At 41.9% G+C, this 19932-nt stretch overlaps 2 protein-coding genes across 2 annotated transcripts; one reads left to right on the forward strand and one right to left on the reverse strand.

Moving 5' to 3' along the window:
• Nucleotides 1–5984: 5984 nt before the first annotated feature.
• Nucleotides 5985–12582, reverse strand: btc (betacellulin, epidermal growth factor family member). Its single transcript, XM_064942364.1, has 6 exons — nt 12336–12582; nt 11360–11464; nt 9479–9605; nt 8749–8895; nt 8047–8198; nt 5985–7307 (listed from the first exon to the last, which is right to left on the reverse strand). Exons 1-5 carry the CDS (start codon nt 12373–12375, stop codon nt 8051–8053), a joined length of 567 nt encoding a protein of 188 aa, XP_064798436.1. The 5' UTR covers nt 12376–12582; the 3' UTR covers nt 5985–7307; nt 8047–8050.
• Nucleotides 12583–14278: 1696 nt separating this feature from the next.
• LOC135517773 (myosin light chain 5-like) lies at nt 14279–19850 on the forward strand. The gene is made up of 4 exons (XM_064942366.1): nt 14279–14378; nt 14527–14604; nt 15619–15788; nt 19692–19850. The coding sequence occupies exons 1-4, from the start codon at nt 14309–14311 to the stop codon at nt 19848–19850; spliced, it is 477 nt and encodes a 158-aa protein (XP_064798438.1). The 5' UTR covers nt 14279–14308.
• The last annotated feature ends 82 nt before the right edge of the window (nt 19851–19932 follow it).

Genomic DNA, 19932 nt, shown 5'->3' on the forward strand with positions numbered 1-19932 from the left:
ATACAATTTAAGTATGGCTTATCCACTGGCATCATGGTTCAATACATAAAGTACTCAGGCTATTGATTTTATCCTGGCTAGTGGTTTCATTGATTGAGCTTGTTTTCTGTGACATTGCTATAATTGGCCAATGTTAAGGCACACTGAGTATCTTGCACAGGAGGAAATGATATGCTGCGCCCCTGTGGAAAATAAGAGGACTACAGGACACCGATACAGTTTGCTCATTGTTCACTAAAGTATTTTCTGAAAGTCACATTTGAGACGTCTGGCCACCAGAGGGCACTCATGTACAGTCATTGCTCATGAGTCCTGATTAAAAGAGTGTCCTAATGGAGTGTGTGTAATAGTCTCACAAGGTTGTGAAAAGGGAGTGTCACAAGGTAGTGTAGTGCAAGTCATTAAAATGGATCAGGCCTCTCTTGGGATGCATCTTTAAAAGGACATAAAACACAGTAAAGACAACACAATCCCATTTCAAAGCGAAGTGGCACTCCTGGGATATGCATTTGCGTGCAAAAAGTGCATTCATTCATCCAAGCCTGAGACAAGGACGGAGGAGCAGGGAGAACTGGTAATGACATGAGTCTTGAAACAGGTAAACACCACCAACCATATGCCAGTTATGTAACTCCCCATTACACTGTCATAACAGTCGTTGAAAACAGCAGAGGAAATGATTATACATATTAGCTACGTTTCTTTAAATGTCACCACATTGTTTGATATGGATTGCTCATCATTTTGTATGTAAACGAGTCGAGCTTCCGCCAGCATCAGGTTTCATCCCCAGCCAGCTGGACGTAAAACCACTGGATGAGAAGGCAGCAGTAGCAAATTATGCCATTCCATCTAAGAGACGGTGCCAGGTGATCACAGGAAAGGGGCATCCTGAGCTCCATCTGCCAGACATGGACTACCACGTCTTCTGTGACAGATGCAGCCCTTTGAAGTTGCTGTCAACAGATGGATGGTGCACTGGACTGGAGACTAATAAATGGAGAGGAATTACGCACATCCAGGCATTACATGGCACAGTCATGCAATGAGAGGAAATGTTTATTTTATTTTTACAGGGACAGTGCACATTAATCAACGTTTCAGTAAAAGTGCCGGTTTTAGCCAGCCGGCTAATTTTCAACCCCAGTCCCTGGGTCTGCTTACTATTTGCTGCTACTGACTAACAAGACTCATAAATAATACATCTCTCGTCTATATAATGGTATAGAGCATGGGGTATTCAGCTCCTACCCTACGAGGTCTGGAGTCTGCTGGTTTTCTGTTCTACCTGATTGGCCCGTGTAGCTCAGTTGGTAGAGCATAGCCAGGGTTGTGGTTTCAATTCCCATGGGGGACCAGTACAATATGTATTAAAATGTATGCACTCACTACTGTAAGTCACTCTGGATAAGAGCATCTGCTAAATGACTAAAATGTAGATGTAAAATCATTAATTGCACCCACCTGGTGTCCCAGATCTATATCAGTCCCTGATTAGAGGGGAACAATGAAAAGCGCAATGTAACTTGCTTTGAGGTCCAGAGATGAGTTTAAGGAGTACAGTGTGTATAGCACAGTTGGCTTCTGAGGGAGGGAAACCTCTACGGGATTGGTGTCCCTAAACCGGAACAGTTGTTGCTAACATGCGCTATTGTGACTAGAATGACATTGCATACAACAGCCAACTTTCCGGGACATAGACATGTATTATATGGGCAGAAAGCTTAAATATTCTTGTCAATCTAACTGCAGTGTCCAATTAACAGTAGCTATTAGTGAAAAAATACTATTGTTTGTGGAGAGTGCACAAGAACAAAAAACTTTAATCACAGCTAGTGGTTTGATACATTCACCTCTGAAGGTAAATAATCCACATACATTCAGTAATCTTGCTCTGACTTGTCATCCTGAGGGTCCCAGTGATAAAATGTAGCATAGTTTTGTTTGATCAAATCAAATGTAGGAACTGGGGTCTACAGTTTGACCCCACTGCTGTCTCTAGCACCACACCCACCCCACCCAACCATCTAGATGTGTGAAGTTAGTGTATAAGCTAATGATCCATCATGTATGACATTCCTGGGAGTGTGTAGACTTAAATGTTTTATCATAGCCTTTTTGAATGTTCTCTATAGTTACATACTTTAAAACGTATCAGTTGACCTGTAACGGTCGTCGTATGAAGAAGGTGTGGACCAAAGCGCAGCGTGGTAAGTGTTCATGCTATTTCTATTTAAACTGAACGCAAAAAAAAAATAACAAAGAGAATGAACAAAAACTAAACAGTCCTGTCAGGTGCAGAAACACAAAACAGAAAACAACTACCCTCAAAGTCCATGTGGGCAAGAGCTACCTAAGTATGGTTCTCAATCAGAGACAATGACAGACAGCTGTCCCTGATTGAGAACCATACCCGGCCAAAAACAAAGAAATACAAAAACATAGAAAAAGGAACATAGAACGCTCACCCTAGTCACACCCTGGCCTAACCAAAATAGAGAATAGAAAGCCTCTCTATGGCCAGGGCGTGACATGACCAATTCAGCACATTTGGGCAGACTTGATACAAAATATTGTGCAGTAATGTAATTCTTCATGATGAAGGAAGATGAAGGAACAGAAAACAATGTGAATTTGTTTTTTTTGCATTATCTTTGACCAGATATAATGTGTTATATTCTACTACATTCATTTCACATTTCCACAAACATCAAAGTGTTTCCTTTCAAATGGTATCAAAAATATACATATCTTTGCTTCAGGTCCTGAGCTACAGGCAGTTAGATTTGGGTATGTCATTTTCAGCAAACATTGATAAAAGGGTACGACCTTTCAGTATATAGTTATTAAGCAATACTGCCTGCACATTAATTGCATGAATGAAGATAGAAAGTGGAAGGAGCACCGAGAACACTGATATCCGTTTCTCCGCAGATGTCTTCAAAACCTTGTAATGCAGTGTCATGTTAATACACTAGATGGCAGTATGTAGTATTGGAAATGTAAAATAGTTACAAAGTTGTGAATATACAGTTGATGTCGGAAGTTTACATACACCTGAGCCAACTACATTTAAACTCAGTTTTTCACAATTCCTAACATTTAATCTTAGTAAAAATTCCTTGTCTTAGGTCAGTTAGTATTTCCACTTTATTTTAAGAATGTGAAATGTCAGAATAATAGTAGAGAGAATTATTTATTTCAACTTTGATTTCTTTCATCACGTTCCCAGTGGGTCGGAAGTTTACATACACTCAATTAGTATTTGGTAGCATTTCCTTTAAATTGTTTAACTTGGGTCAAACGTTTCGGGCAGCCTTCCACAAGCTTCCCACAATAAGTTGGGTGAATTTTGGCCCATTCCTCCTGACAAAGCTGGTGTAATGAAGTCAAGTTTGTAAGCCTCCTTGCTCACACACGCTTTTTCAGTTCTGCCCATACATTTTCTATACGTTTGAGGTCAGGACTTTGTGATGGCCACTCTAATATCTTGACTTTGTTAGCCACAACTTTGGAAGTATGCTTGGGGTCAATGTCCATTTGGAAGACCCATTTGCGACCAAGCTTTAACTTCCTGACTGATGTCTTGAGATGTTGCTTCAATATATCCACATACTTTTCCATCCTCATGATGCTGATCTATTTTGTGAAGTGCACCAGTCCCTCCTGCAGCAAAGCACCCCCACAACATGATGCTGCCACCCCCATGCTTCACGGTTGGGATGGTGTTCTTCTGCTTGCAAGCCTCCCCCTTTTTCCTCCAAATATAACGATGGTTATTATGGCCAAACAGTTCTATTTTTGTTTCATCCGACCAGAGGACATTTCTCCAAAAAGTACGATCTTTGTCCCCATGTGCAGTTGCAAACCGTAGTCTGGCTTTTTTTATGGTGGTTTTGGAGCAGTGGCTTCTTCCTTGCTGAGCGGCCTTTCAGGTTATGTCGATTTTTGGACTCGTTTTACAGTGGATATAGATACTTTTGTGCCTGTTTCCTCCAGCATCTTCACAAGGTCTTTTGCTGTTGTTCTGGGATTGATTTGCACTTTTCACACCAAAGTACGTACATCTCTAGGAGACAAAACGCGTCTCCTTCCTGAGCGGTATGACGGCTGCATGGTCCCATGGTGTTTATACTTGCATACTATTGTTTGTGAAGATGAACGTGGTGTTTGGAAATTGCTCCCAAGGATGAACCAGACTTCTTTTCTGAGGTCTTGGCTGATTTCTTTTGATTTTCCCATGATGTCAAGCAAAGAGGCACTGAGTTTGAAGGTAGACATTGAAATACATCCTCAGGTACACCTCCAATTGGCTCAAATTATGTCAATTAGCCTATCAGAAGCTTCTAAAGCCATGACATCATTTTCTGGAATTTTCCAAGCTGTTAAAGGCACAGTCAACTTAGTGTATGTAAACTTCTGACCCACTGGAATTATGATATAGTGAATTATAAGTGAAATAATCTGTCTGTAAACAATTTTTGGATAAACTACTTGTGTCATGCACAAAGTAGATGTCCTAACCGACTTGCCAAAACTATAGTTTGTTAACAAGACATTTGTGGAGTGGTTAAAAAACACCTTTTAATGATTCCAACCTAAGTGTATGTAAACTTCTGACTTCAACTGTAGATGGAGTAGTGTAAGATGAAAGATGGTTTCTTATGGCATATACTGTATGTAACCCCTTCCCAATGAGTTAGTGGTGTAACAGACAGGCAGAGGAAGAGACAATTACACCTCAGGATTATCATGCTAAGACCATTGAATAGAAATGTGAATACTATAAACAAAAATGGTTTATAAAACTGTTCAAGGGTCACAGTGGCCATACAGGGTAAATGGAGATATTTAGTTTTGCCGTTTGTATTTACCTGGCCACTGACTAAGATCAGTAAATGGTGGATGATGTGATATAATTTATTAGTCAAGTTTCTTATCTGCTTCTTCCTGAGACACACCCATTATTGTATAGAAAGCGTCCCACATTTCACAGCTGCCATTTCACAGAACCCTTTGAACAATGCCGCAATGTCAGGGGATAAAGTTCACCATGTGCTCGTAACAACCAAACCAGGAGAGAGGTTGTTTGTCCATTAAAGAAGAGTACTGTAGGCTACTTAAGGCTTCCACATTTCTATTATCCTGTCAGGTGTATGTTCTGTATTGTTTGAGACTTTGTGTTTAAAAATAACAAATTATTGTAATCTGTGATAACAAAATGAATAAATTGGAGTTCCATGTCCAAACAAGTGAAACAAATCCTGTACAGTTCAGGTACTGTACTGCAGTAAGTCTTAAAACCTATTGATTTGTTGGGATTGAACAGTATTACAACGTGGCTCTGCTGTAATCCCGAGAGCCCAGCCATGGAGCAGTCCTCAGTCACATGACCCTTCCCATGTGGCTGCTGGATTCCTATCGTTCTGTGATCACATACTTACACTAGGCCAGGGGAAACTATTTATAGACCGGGTGAAACCAGAGGTCTATCCAACAGCATACTTTGTTCTGCTCTGCCTAGTTTTAGTTGGCATGGGAGGGAACTTGCCGACTGAGCCGGCCGAAACTTCAGAGGACTTAGAAACCCTTCCAGAGACAGCAGGGTTCTTATCTGATATCTTTATCAGCTGAGGGACAGTAGGAAAGTGGTGAGAACTGGGCCAGTCGAGGCAGAGAAAAGAAATGGTGGCAGCACAACAGCACCTACACAAAGGGAAGTGCAATCAAGTCGGTGGGATGGTACCGTATTACACCAGGGTGTCAGGACCAGGGTGTCAGGACCAGGGTGTCAGGACCAGGGTGTCAGGACCAGGGTGTCAGGAGGAAGAAACTCTACCGAGGCACATCATGGGATATACAGAACTTTAGATCACAGGCTTGTTGTTCAGAGCTCCTTTGACTATTGAAAAAATCATCATCACTAACTTACACACATGGACTTTAGAACGATATTCGACAAAAAGTCTCCCAAAATAACATGATAAAATAACATATCTGCACAAATAAATGTTTTAATGGAAATGTTTCACTTTTGCATAGCTGAAGAAGCGAAGGGCTGCATCCACGCTGTGAAACTCTGGGATGCTGAGAAAACCCCAAAATCTTCTTCAACAGTGGACTACTTTACAGCTGCACAAATGAACACACAGGCAGGGTTGTTCTGGTAGCAAGGAGACTACATGTCTCGAAATATAAAGATCAAATGCGCTCACTACAAGTTATCGTTGTATCCTTCTCACCCAAATTTGGGCACCCTCCAACTTAAGTCAGTAACATCAACCCTGGCCCTTAGAAGGAGTCTCTGCATTGATTACATGTAACAATATACAGTATGTATATACATCAGTTGCTGGAAACTATTAGAGCTTAATAACAATATTAACATCATTATAATAGCATGTGTTCAAGGAATGTCAAATGGACCACAGTGTGTTACATAAGGTGACATCAGGGTCGGCAGGTAGCCTAGCAGTTAAGAGGTTTGGGCCAGTAACCGAAAGGTCACTGGTTCAAATCCCCGAGCCAACTAGGTGAACAATCTGCTGATATGCTCTTGAGCAAGGCACTTAACCCTAATTGCTCCAGGGATTCTGTCAATAATGGTGGATCCCTAGCTGTGACCCCACTCTCAGGGGGAGTGGGATATGCAAAAATAAAAATATACAAATACAAATCCAATACACGTGTACAATAGAGCAAATGTAAGCACCCAGCTAATTATTATATGGATCATTTACCTGCATTAGACATAGTATAATCCGTCCCACATACATGCCATGAGTCATCATTATAACACGCCACATCCACGGGTAAGCATACCTGGACTTTTAGCTTGAATACATGTTAATCATTAAATCTATGCCCAAATAAGAGGTGGTTACAGTCCATAAAAAGGCCTACTCCTTCAGAGCTCAGTGTCCATGATACATAAACTTTAAAAAAGGTTTAACTCTAACTTACTGTGATTTGATGACCATTCACATTTTGCTTGCATAAATGAGTCTATAAAGGGCAACTTCATCACATTATCACATTTACAGAACGCACAGGGAGATACTGTTTTGAGTTCGATCGATCTCTGTGGATTCATGGTGACAGTCTCTCTGTGTTGTACTATATTTCTGCACAGAACATAGTCCATACTGTCCATATTGTAAACTATGGTCGGCAGTGAAAAGCAGCTGGAGAGTACAGGCTTGTGTAGCTCCTCAGTGACGTTAAAGCACCCTCTCTTTCCAACGTTCACTCATAACCAAGGCCATCATCCCGTCCGGCAGGAGAACAGCATTTATAGACCCCCGTCGCTGGAAGATAAAAAAGCGACAGCTGTTACTGTAGAAGTGAAATGTGTTTTTGCCACACAATTACAGAGCAGCTTTTGTATAAGCACTGAATAAGCAGTTAAAAGAGAGATGGATAGCATGTTTAAAATGACCCCAGATTCCTTGTCAGACCCAGCCTCTGAACACCACTTTAACAGCTCCACATCCATCACTATGCCCCGAGTCTTCTTAGGTCCGTGTGTGTTCATATTACCTTTTGTAGGGGCAGGCAGCCAGGCAGGCATAGTGAGGAACCAGCTGCACGTCTGCTTTGATCTGACTGTTACAGCCAAATTCAGATACTAAGTCACCCTGCAACGAGCCTGGCTCAAACAGAAAATGGACTATATAGGGTGTGGAAACATTGTGTAATGCTCTCCCTCTCTGTCTGTGTAATATGTATCAATGTGTTCAAGGATGGGCTTAGGCAGTGCCAAGCACCAGGCTTTATTCCCATTCAGGGCCTCCCTCCAGTTGTGAGCTGATTTAGAATGTGATGCTTGGCTTGATCCAACTGGGGAATATCACCTTCCAACAGCAATAAGAGGAGTCTAGTCAGTTTTTGAATTGTCTTTTACAATACCACTGGAATCAGAACGGCTGGAGATGCTGTGTGTCTTGGCACAACAAGAGAACAAACTAAGGATAATGATGTTAAAGGGGCATCAAAGGTCAGAAAAACATCCAAGGTGTCTTGGAAACTCAGAGATACAGTACATACCGAATCATATTGCATTGATGTTTGAGGTTTCTACTGAATCTGATGATGCTTCATGCGTGCCATTTGTGTTCATCATAATCATATTGAGCTTCTCTGTTCCATTCCTCGTCTCCTCTTTTCTTCTCCTCTTCCGCCTGCAAAGTTTGTGTCGACTGAGACAGAAAAGGAATATTAGAAAGTAACCCATTCCAATTTGTGATGACATCATTTACTTATGTGATGGCATCATCTGTCCTGACTCTCACATGACCTATTCACCAAAAACATTCTCGCAGTATCACAGAGTTTAGTTATGTACGGTATTTTCTTGAAGCACACAAGACTCTTTTGTTAAACTGATACAACACCTGGCACTCTGTCTCTCTTTTGGGTAAAAAATGAGAGGGGAGAGCAGGGCAGATACATACAGCTTGATGGAAAACCAAAGGTAACATGGCCACAAGCGTTTCATTAAAACTTGGCCATTCATGGGATACACACAGATTCCTTACATCCCATCCCAGGGCTAGTATGACAGGCTGTGAGGAGATGAAGCTGTATGTTCACCTTTCCCACTCTCTCTCACACACACACACACACACACACACACACACACACACACACACACACACACACACACACACACACACCCTCGGACAGGAAGGTCGCAACATAAAGTAAATCTGTCTGTTTTGCTACTTAAAGAATGTGTATTTTACTCACTGTGCACAGATGCAGATGAATATGATGAGCAGTATGAGGAAGACCAACGCTGCTATCACACAGGCTATGATGATCTGCCTCTGGTCTCCTATACGCCAGGCCAAATCAACATACTCACACCTGGACCCAATGTACCCTTTTTCACATCTGAGACAGAGCAAACACACCTGCTGCGATTAAAATGTGCACAACAAGTTTGCTTTATTGTTCCTATTTCTTGTTGCCCGAAAGAAAAACAACAAAATAACTTGAAGCGCCTAGGCTATGAGAAAACAAGCAGATGCTGGTCTGTCAGATCAGCTAGTCGAGCTGTTCCAAATTAACTGGTCCCGCTGATTGTGATTCTGAGATGCTTGATGAAATGCAGTCAGACCATATGACACCAATCATACATCTGTCTGCCTTGTTGCTTTTAGTTTAAGTGCATGAGTTCTGTGCAGGGTCACAGTAAACAAGGTCAGCACATTCAGTAGGGTCAACGAGGGATTTCAGTGTTACTTGTCCACATGAAAGTAAAAACAGAACCTCTTTATCAGGAACATGAACTTCATACTTGTAATAATAACGGTCAAAAATGCTGCGACAGTTATCAAAATAGATACAAATGAAACATGTTTTCACTGCAGTGAATGTTGAGTACGCAGCATGTTCTTGGCTTGAGACCGTCTGCCTTGGATATGTACAGATAAATGATTGGGGCCCACAGTAAGGGCCGGGTGAGTTGATTTACCTGCACGAAGGAGTGTTCTGTTCCTTCACAAAGCGGCACGACCCATGGATACAGTAATTCCTGAACTCCTTTGGACATTTGGTGAAATGGCCGCTCCATTTGGCTTGAGTTGCAGTTTCTATTGAGTCTACGGCAAGTGCAAAGAGACAAATACAGGGGAAAGGGGGATTATAAAGTCACTATTTTGATATATAATATCCTTCTGACAAAAACGATTGCATTGAAAAGGTGATGTAGAATAAGATACAAGTTTGAAGTGAGAGGCCCCTTTCAAACTTGTCATGAGGCCCCTGTTTTCCCTTAGTAACCTGACTCCGGGGGGCCAGTGTGACTTGTCATATAAATAGGCTCCTGGCATCATGATCTGAGGAAGGACCAGGAACTGAACTGACCACTGGGGCAAGACTGGTGTGATTGAGGATAATAATGTGTCAATTACAGATTTATAACTAATGAAATTCTGTCAAAGTAAAAAGCAACTGATATCCTCCTCAGCCTAATTTAATAGCTGTGTAGAAACACACAAACAGAACATTCTGACCACTATAGTAAAGAGAATGGAAATCTTATTTCACTATTTTATTCTCCTCTATTCCCTTCCAGTGAGTCATTGGGTGGGTAAAAGAATAATGAGGCTTAGTTAACATGACAGAGAGGGAGAAAGCCCCAATTGTAGTGTGAAACATGAGAGCATGCCTTTAAAATGACCTAAATATTGAATAGGTGCAGATCTGGTTACAAAGGAACAGCAGGTGTAAATTGATCTAGGTATTTAACTGAGTAGCTGTATGTGCAGCCAGTCATCACACCATATTTCCCAGGAATAAGTACGGTGCAGAGTGGCGCAGTGGTCTAAGGCATTGTATCTCAGTGCTAGAGGTTTCACTACCGACCCTGGTTCGATTCCAGGCTGTATCTCAACCGGCTGGGATTGCGAGTCCCATAGGGCAGCGCACAATTGGCCCACTGTCATCGGGTTCGGGTTTGGCCGGGGTAGACTGTCATTGTAAACAATATTTTTTTTCTTAACTGACTTGCCTAGTTAAAGAAAGGTGAAATACGAAACATTTAACAAATGTAAACTGAACATAAGAAGAATAGTACATTGCAGAGAGGTAATCAGGAACGACCCCCACCTCCCCCTGATAAAATAAACTTCACTGTATCACTCCATGTGGGTAAATACAATGGTACGATCAGTAGTTGATTAGACCTCTTAGTTGTGAGGATTATCATCAAACAGCAATTGACAAATCCTGAATAGTGGAGGCCCTAACCGAGGCTGCTTCAATGGACACCTGATGTCAGCCTGCCGTCTATAGAGTGCACATCTAATTAGCAGTGAGGAACCGAACCCAGTGCACATGCAAAGCTGTTGCTACATTTCACAATACCACTCACAGGAAACGTAATGACTGCACAGTCAATGACTGCACGGTCACTGGTGGCAAGAAGGCTTTCATTTGCACTATGGTCTCTGTTGGGGCTGGTACATGACACCTCCTCCTGATACTAAAGGGCTGGGGGGAGAAGCATTTGATATTCCAACTGTTTGAATGAACCACTGTGTGAATGACGCAGTCCTGAAGTATGGCCTTCAATTTAACAACAGAGCAGGAATACTGAGTATCAGAATGTTTTTCAAGGGCACTTAGTCTCTTTACAAAATGTACCGTGTACATAATCACAAACACCGTCCTATTCTAATCCAACAGGTTGCTTCTAAACCTGAGTAACTCAAACACGTTAAACATGTGCATGTCAGATGGTAAGAAACACTTTTATGTATGCCTTCATCAAACTTCAAACAAACTTTCATGGCATGATTATCCCTCCATAAGTTTATGTTTCTCGGGGAGGGGAGGGGGGGGGACAATATACCTGTGAAGTTGTTTGTGTTGCCTTGGTGATAGCGGGACACATTCTTGTTGGCCGGCTCCTCAGTTGCATTCCATTCAGCCAGAGAGCATTTACATAGGGTCAAAGCTACAACCAGAAAACAAACAGAGCTGGTCGCACAATGCCCAAACATCAAGTCAAATCCATACAATGAAATTATTTTAGAATCTGACAGTTAAGGACAGAGCAAAGGTTGTGGAACTTAATGTTTGACAGTAATTTGACAGTAATACCCCCAGCTTGGGTTTTGGGGTTTCTGGGATTCCCAACACTGTGATAACCTTACTAAAGGTAGTCTTGCATTCAATCCAACAACACTGTTAGTGTTTCAGAATATTCAGGACAACACAATCCTGCCATGATACAAATGTGGGTAATGGGGAATAAAGCTACTGTATCTATGAAGCAAATAGATGTGGTTATTGATAGTCCATGTTATTGGTTTGGATATTGTTGGCATGTGCATTGGGAAACTCTATTTACTAACAGAGGGCTATGGAGTGGTGGGATCATTTGTTGATCATCTGTCACACCAGCATGCTAATTGCTGCTGTCAATCACAGTATAGACAGGCACATAAGATTATTTCTATTTTAGTCATTTAGCAGACGTTAGCAGAGTGACATTTTCTTTATACTAGTCCCCCGTGGGAATCGCACCTATAACCCCGGCGTTGCAAAAGCCATGCTCTACCAACTGTACTACACGGGACTACATATACCAAAGTTATAGTTTGAATAAACGACAACTAGTGAGGTAATATAAGAAAGACATTTGTAATAATACCTGTAAGATATAAATATCAAAGGAAATACAATCTTGAGATAGATGTTGTAAAACAGTACTAAGTCAGTTATTAACCAGATTATAGGCAAATTATATTCAGATACAATGAGTAAATAAAGTTAGTGTGAGGTTGAAGAGTTATTCAACTGGAACACAGAACGGTGCCTCTTACCTGTGACTATTCCGACATACAGTTTGCATGCCTTTGCCATGTCCGTGAGCAACGAATATACTACTCCGGGTGGATAAATAGGTAAACGTAGATTTCGTTTCTTATATAAAATCCGGTCAACAAGTTCACTATTATATCCTCTGTTTAGTAGGATAGCCTGCTCCCCGACTCACGAATAATGTGGTTCCTAAATGCGTGATCGCGTACCGGTGAACTCCACGGGCAAGAGATAGTGCGCAGGCTAGAGGTTTGAATGGGTGAAATGGAACCTGAACCTAATAGTGCCACGCCCACCTAATCATGTATGTGCGAGTGCACTCTACCAGTGCAGTTTCATTATGGCATGCAGCTCAAACTGGAGATTGGCTACTAGGCTATCAATTAAGGTGCAATCGGTTTGATGTGCGCATAACCTAATGCAACAAGTTATTAATATACTGTCATTAAAACACATGACAGTTCTTTAGAATATAATTTGAAGATATGATGCACCTTTCCCAAGATAGTTGTCCTGTTAGCAAAAACGTAAACAATTGAAGAATATTTCAAGGTGCATCGCATGAAATTTGCATATACAAATATAGCACTTGCATATATTTGCATAATGCACATTTTATGGATTCTTAACTAAAATATTCGTCGTTTTACCTGCATCGGCACATTTTAGTGACCTCTACTGTGAACTGTTAGTAAACGGCAGACGGCGCCGGCTAATGAGACTGTGGGCAAGTCTAGAACTGTGGTCAGAGAGTTTGTTTGTGTTTATTGGCGTGCAGGCCTCACTATTCAGGCAATGTGAGTCTGCCCAGGTCTACCTATGTGTGCTCTTTCTCACTTTCAGCCCACTCTCTATCGAGGCCTACTCAGTGCACAATGAGCCCTCTGCTAAAATGTGAACTCAGGAATAGTTCGTCTATGGACATCAGCGCTGCAATGCCAGGCAATATGTAGTGGATATAGGAAATCCTATACAGGAGTAAAAGTAATGTATCCAGCGAAGGCACAATTCCAGATGTAGCTGGTTCCTTGATAGCGGAAGCCTTGCCAATAACTATCCAAGAGGTTGATCAAAAGTGTCAAAGCACATTGCCTGTCATTTGTCCCATTACTCATGATAATGGTATGTTGATAACTAGGTCATCTCAAATGGTAGTAGGCAAAAAGAATGCAGTGACTGTCAGCCTCCTGACAGTTTGCCTGCTGTGGAGTAGCAGCCTATTCCCAAAGTTATAGCACCACATGGTGGCCACGTTGTGCTGTTGCTGTGGGTTTTTTCACGAAGGTAGCATTTACCCACTATGCTCCCATATGGATGATACTGTATGGGCCATCTCAAATATCTCATCTTCTGAGTTGCACAAAGCAATCATACATTCGGTCTTCATTCTACTAATATGACAGCAAAAGTTCTCATTGTAGGACCTGCTCATTGACTCGTACAAAATGCACAGTACCATTGGATAATTCGTTTTAAATGATAATGTCACACCCCATGATCATTTCACACCCCCATTTAAATCCCATATGAAGCACTACAATAAAGAATGAAGGGAGTAGAGCAGCCTTTTCCCCTGTGGGGCTTGCCACACGGCAGCTGTCATCCCTAAACCAGTTTTGGGGTTTCTGTTTTACAGACAGATGTTGTATTTAAGCTGTCTCCTCTCATCACTTTGGCCCATTCACTGGAGTAACAGCATCACTTCTGCAGAGACAAAAATGTTGAGTGTGTCAAGACTGTTGTTTGAGTGGCTTCTGTTATTGCACATTTGAATTGTTTGTGGAAAAGTAAGACAATTGTACATAATTAAAAACAATGACATTTGTATTACAACTTTAAAGCATACATAGAAGAAATGCTGAGGGTTTATTTTGCTTGTGTGCCCTATTAATACATGGTAATGAACACTTAACAAAACTAAACAAATACCTCTCTTTAGGCCAGCAGAAAGACCAAGAAGAAAGAATTGGATGCCATGAGAGCCCAGAGAGCATCATCCAATGTCTTCTCCATGTTCAAGCAGACACAGATCCAGGAGTTTAAAGAATTGAGCTCACACATGATAACAAATATCATATGGTTCATCATGTCATGTTATGAGGAAGCACAACAATGTTCCCAACCATAGTGAGTAAGGACAAATATGGTATTCTTTTCATAAAAAATTCTGTAAGCCTTTTCTTTCCCTGGGCTAGGTGTTCACACTTATCGACCAGGACAGAGATGGGTTTATTGACAAAGAAGATCTGAAGGATACCTATGAATCTCCTGGTCAGTATTTCAATGATACACTATTTCAATTGCCAAACGTATGTGGACACACCTTCAAATTAGTGGGTTTGGATGTTTCAGCCACACCAGTTTCTGACAGGTTTATAAAATCGAGCACACAGCCATAGACTAACATTGGCAGTAGAATGGCCTGTACTGAAGAGCTCAGTGATGTTCGTCAAATGCCCTGCTAGAGCTGCCCCGGTCAACTGTAAGTGCTGTTATTGTGAAGTGGAAATGTCTAGCCGCGAAGTGGTAGGCCATACAAGCTCACAGAACGGGACGACCAAGTGCTGAAAAATCGTCTGCCCTCAGTTGCAACACTCACTACCAAGTTCCAAACTGCCTCTGGAAGCAACGTCAGCACAAGAACTGTTCATCAGGAGCTTCATGAAATGGGTTTCCATGGCCGAGCAGCCGCAAACAAGCCTAAGATCACCATGGGCAATGCCAAGCATCGGCTGGAGTAGTGTAAAGCTTGCCAACATTGGACTCTCGATCAGTGGAAAGGTGTTCTCTGGAGTGATAAATCAGACTTCACAATCTGGCAGCCCGACAGATGAATCTGGGTTTGGCAGATGCCAGGAGAACACTACCTGCCGCAATGCTTAGTGCCAACTGTAAAGTTTGGTGGGGGAAGAATAATGGTTCCAGTGAAGGGAAATCTTAATGCTACAGCATACAATTACATTCTAGATGACTCTGTGCTTCTAATTTTGTGGGAACAGTTTGGGGAAGGCCCTTTCCTGTTTTGAGCATGACAATGCCCCAGTGCACAAAGAGAGGTCCATACAGAAATGGTTTGTCGAGATCAGTGTGGAAGAACTTGACTGGCCTGCACAGAGCCCTCTCCTCAACCCCATTGAACACCTTTGGGGATGAAATGGTACGCCGACTGCAAGCCAGGCCTAATCGCTCAGCATCAGTGCCCGACCTCACTAATGCTCACTTACTGTAAAACAGCTAATGGTTGTTTGAATGGTGGTGATGCTTGATATCTCAACTATCCTCCAGGTAAGCTGAATGTGAAGAACAATGAGCTAGAAGACATGCTCAAAGAGGCTTGTAGTCCCATCAACTTCACCATGTTCCTCAACCTGTTTGGAGAGAAGCTGCATAGAACAGATCCAGAAGAGATAATTCTCAACACCTTCAGAATGTTCAATCCTGACACTAAGGGTTATGTACACATAGTGTAAAGTAGTTAAGTAAACATACATTAAAGTACTAGTTAAGTAGTTTTTTGGGGTATCTGTACTTTACTATTTCAATTTGACTACTTTTACTTCACCACATTCCTAAAGAAAATATTTTACTTTTTACTCAATATATTTTCTTTGACAACCAAAAGTACTTGTTACATTTTGAATAATTAGCAGGACAGGAAAATAGTCAAACTCACGCACGTATCAACCGAACATCCCTGGTCATCCCTACTGCCTCTGATCTGGCGGACTCACTAAACACACATACTTAATTCGCAAATTATGTCTGAGTGTTGGAGTGTGCCCCTGGATTTCCGGAAATTTTAAAAACAAGAAAATGGTGCCATCTGATTTGCGTAAGATAAGGAATTAGAAATGATTTACACTTTTAATTTTACTTTTGATACTTAAGTATATTTTAGCAATTACAGTTACTTTTGGGCGGACATTTCTGAGATACTGGATCTGGCACCGACAATCATACCACGCTCAAAGTCACTTAAGTCACTAGTTTGGACCATTCTAACGTTCAACGGAACAGTAACTGACTGCCTTTTTTGGAAAATCAGATTCATTAGCAGCTCAGGTACAGTTGAAGTCAGAAGTTTACATAGCCAAATACATTTAAACTCTGTTTTTCACAATTCCTGGCATTTAATCCTAGTAAAAATTCCCTGTCTTAGGTCAGTTAGGATCACCACTTTATTTTAAGAATGTGAAATGTCAGAATAATAGTAGAGATAATTATTTATTTAAGCTTTTATTTCTTTCATCACATTCCCAGTGGGTTGGAAGGTTACATACGTTCAATTAGTATTTGGTAGCATTGCCTTAAAATTGATTAACTTGGGTTAAAAGTTTCAGGTAGCCTTCCACAAGCTTCCCACAATAAGTTGGGTGGATTTTGGCCCATTCCTCCTGACAGAGCTGGTGTAACTGAGTCAGGTTTCAGTTCTGCTCACACATTTTCTATAGGATGAGGTCAGGGCTTTGTGATGGCCACTCCAATACCTTGACTTTGATGTCCTTAAGCCATTTGCCACAATTTTGGAAGTATGCTTGGGGTCATTGTCCATTTGTCACGCCCTGGTCTAAGTATTTTGTGTTTTTCTTCATGTATTGGGTCAGGCCAGGATGTGGCATGGAGTTTTTGTATTGTGGTGTGTTTTGTCTTGGGGTTTTGGTGTGTATGTATTTGGGATTGTAGCTAGTGGGGTTATCTAGCAAAGTCTATGGCTGTCTGGAGTGGTTCTCAATCAGAGGCAGGTGCTTATCGTTGTCTCTGATTGGGAACCATATTTAGGCAGCCATATTCTTTGGTTGTATTGTGGGTGATTGTCTTGACGTCCTTATTATGTGTTAGTTTGTTGTTTTGTAGAGTTTGTGTTCCGTCTGTTTTATTAAACATGGATCACAATATACACGCTGCAGTTTGGTCCGACTCTCCTTCACCTAATGAAAACCGTGACACCATTTGGAAGACACATTTGCGACCAAGCTTTTTTAATTTTACCTTTATTTAACCAGACAAGTCAGTTAAGAACAAATTCTTATTTTCAATGACGGCCTGGGAACAGTGGGTTAACTGCCTGTTCAGGGGCAGAATGACAGATTTGTACCTTGTCAGCTCGGGGGTTTGAACTCACAACCTTCCGGTTACTAGTCCAACTCTCTAACCACTAGGCTACCCTGCCGCCCCTTTAAATTCCTGACTGATGTCTTGAAATGTTGTTTCAATATATCCACATCATTTTCCTTCCTCATGATGCCATGTGGGGGAAAAAATTATTTAGTCAGCCATCAATTGTGCAAGTTCTCCTACTTAAAGATGAGGCCTGTAATTTTCATCATAGGTACACTTCAACTATGACAGACAAAATGAGAAAAAAAATCCAGAAAATCACATTGTAGGATTTTTAATGAATTTATTTGCAAATTATGGTGGAAAATAAGTATTTGGTCACCTACAAACAAGCAAGATTTCTAGCTCTCACAGACCTGCAACTTCTTCTTTCCTCTGTCCTCCACTCGTTACCTGTATTAATGGCACCTGTTTGAACTTGTTATCAGTATAAAAGACACCTGTCCACAACTTCAGTCACCCTCCAAACTCCACTATGGCCAAGACCAAAGAGCTGTCAAAGGACACCTGGTGGATGGAGTGAGACATGATGTCCCAAATGTGCTCAATTGGATTCAGGTCTGTGGAACGGGCGGGCCAGTCCATAGCATCAATACCTTCCTCTTGCAGGAACTGCTGACACTCCAGCCACATGAGGCCTAGCATTGTCTTGCATTAGGAGGAACCCAGGGCCAACTGCACCAGCATATGGTCTCACAAGGGGTCTCAGGATCTCATCTCGGTACCTAATGGCAGTCAGGCTACCTCTGGCGAGCCCAAAGAAATGCCACCCCACACCATGACTGACCCACCACCAAACCGGTCATGCTGGAGGATGTTGCAGGCAGCAGAACGTTCTCCATGGCGCTGAGCACGTGACAGACTCTGTCACGTCTGTCACGTGCTCAGTGTGAACCTGCTTTCATCTGTGAAGAGCACAGGGCACCAGTGGCGAATTTGCCAATCTTGGTGTTCTCTGGCAAATGCCAAACGTTCTGCACGGTGTTGGGCTGTAAGCACAACCCCCACCTGTGGACGTCGGGCCCTCATACCACCCTCATGGAGTCTGTTTCTGACCGTTTGAGCAGACACATGCACATTTGTGGCCTGCTGGAGGTCATTTTGCAGGGCTCTGGCAGTGCTCCTCCTTGCACAAAGGCGGAGGTAGCGGTCCTGCTGCTGGGTTGTTGCCCGCCTACGGCCTCCTCCACGTCTCCTGATATACTGGCCTGTCTCCTGGTAGCGCCTCCATGCTCTGGACACTACGCTGACAGACACAGCAAACCTTCTTGCAACAGCTCACATTGATGTGCCATCCTGGATGAGCTGCACTACCTGAGCCACTTGTGTGGGTTGTAGACTCCGTCTCATGCTACCACTAGAGTGAAAGCACCGCCAGCATTCAAAAGTGACCAAAACATCAGCCAGGAAGCATAGGAACTGAGAAGTAGTCTGTGGTCTCCACCTGCAGAACCACTCCTTTATTGGGGGTGTCTTGCTAATTGCCTATAATTTCCACCTGTTGTCTATTCCATTTGCACAACAGCATGTGAAATTTATTGGCTTCCTAAGTGGACAGTTTGATTTCACAGAAGTGTGACTGACTTGGAGTTACATTGTGTTGTTTAGTGTTCCCTTTATTTTTTTAAGCAGTTTCCTCAAGCATCTTCACAAGGTCCTTTGCTGTTGTTCTGGGATTGATTTGCACTTTTCACACCAAAGTACATACATCTCTAGGAGACAGAACGCAGCGGTATGACGTCCCATGGTGTTTATACTCGCATACTAATGCTCCCAAGGATGAACCAGACTTGTGGAGGTCTACAATTTGTTTTCTGAGGTCTTGGCTTTCTTTTGATTTTCCCATGATGTCAAGCAAAGAGGCACTGAGTTTGAAGGTGGGCCTTGAAATACATCCACAGGTACAACTCCAATTGACTCAAATTATGTCAATTAGCCTATCAGAAGCTTATATAGCCATGACATAATTTTCTGGAATTTTCCAAGCTGTTTAAAGGCAACGTCAACTTAGTGTATGTAAACTTTTGACCCACTGAAATTGTGATAGAGTAAATTATGTGAAATAATCTGTTTGTAAACAATTGTTGGAAAAATTACTTGTGTCATGCAAAGTAGATGTCCTAAACAACTTGCCAAAACTATAGTTTGTTAACAAGAAATTTGTGGAGTGGTTGAAAAACAAGTTTTAATCACTCAAACCTAAGTGAATGTAAACTTCCGAGTTCAACTGTATCTAAGAGATTAAAACCCGGATACTGTACAGATACTGTACAGACATTTGTCCGCAAACCTTTCAGGTTAAACAGATGTTCCAATCGTCTACCTTCGACCCAGCAGGAAACCTGGACTACAAATCCCTCTGTTACACCATCACACGCGGAGAGGAACAGGAGGAGTAAAGGATCTATGTTAGCGCTGTCAACACCAGACAGGTGATGATGGTGCTACTGGTTGATCTGTGTTTGAAATGTGAAAAACACG

Source organism: Oncorhynchus masou, chromosome 28 (genome assembly GCF_036934945.1).
Source record: "Oncorhynchus masou masou isolate Uvic2021 chromosome 28, UVic_Omas_1.1, whole genome shotgun sequence".
NCBI lineage: Eukaryota > Metazoa > Chordata > Actinopteri > Salmoniformes > Salmonidae > Oncorhynchus > Oncorhynchus masou.

What these genes read in the sequence shown, in the direction of transcription:
- btc (XM_064942364.1), bottom strand. Translation starts at nt 12,375, where the DNA reads ATGGCAAAGGCATGCAAACTGTATGTCGGAATAGTCACAG. An exon ending in CAACACAAACAACTTCACAG is followed by an intron (nt 9,606 to 11,359) that starts GTATATTGTCCC and finishes CACTTGCCGTAG; the next exon opens with ACTCAATAGAAACTGCAACT. An exon ending in CAGAACACTCCTTCGTGCAG is followed by an intron (nt 8,896 to 9,478) that starts GTAAATCAACTC and finishes GCTCTGTCTCAG; the next exon opens with ATGTGAAAAAGGGTACATTG.
- LOC135517773 (XM_064942366.1), top strand. Translation starts at nt 14,309, where the DNA reads ATGAGAGCCCAGAGAGCATCATCCAATGTCTTCTCCATGTTCAAGCAG. An exon ending in ACAGATCCAGGAGTTTAAAG is followed by an intron (nt 14,379 to 14,526) that starts AATTGAGCTCAC and finishes TTTCCCTGGGCT; the next exon opens with AGGTGTTCACACTTATCGAC. An exon ending in ATCCTGACACTAAGGGTTAT is followed by an intron (nt 15,789 to 19,691) that starts GTACACATAGTG and finishes TGTATCTAAGAG; the next exon opens with ATTAAAACCCGGATACTGTA.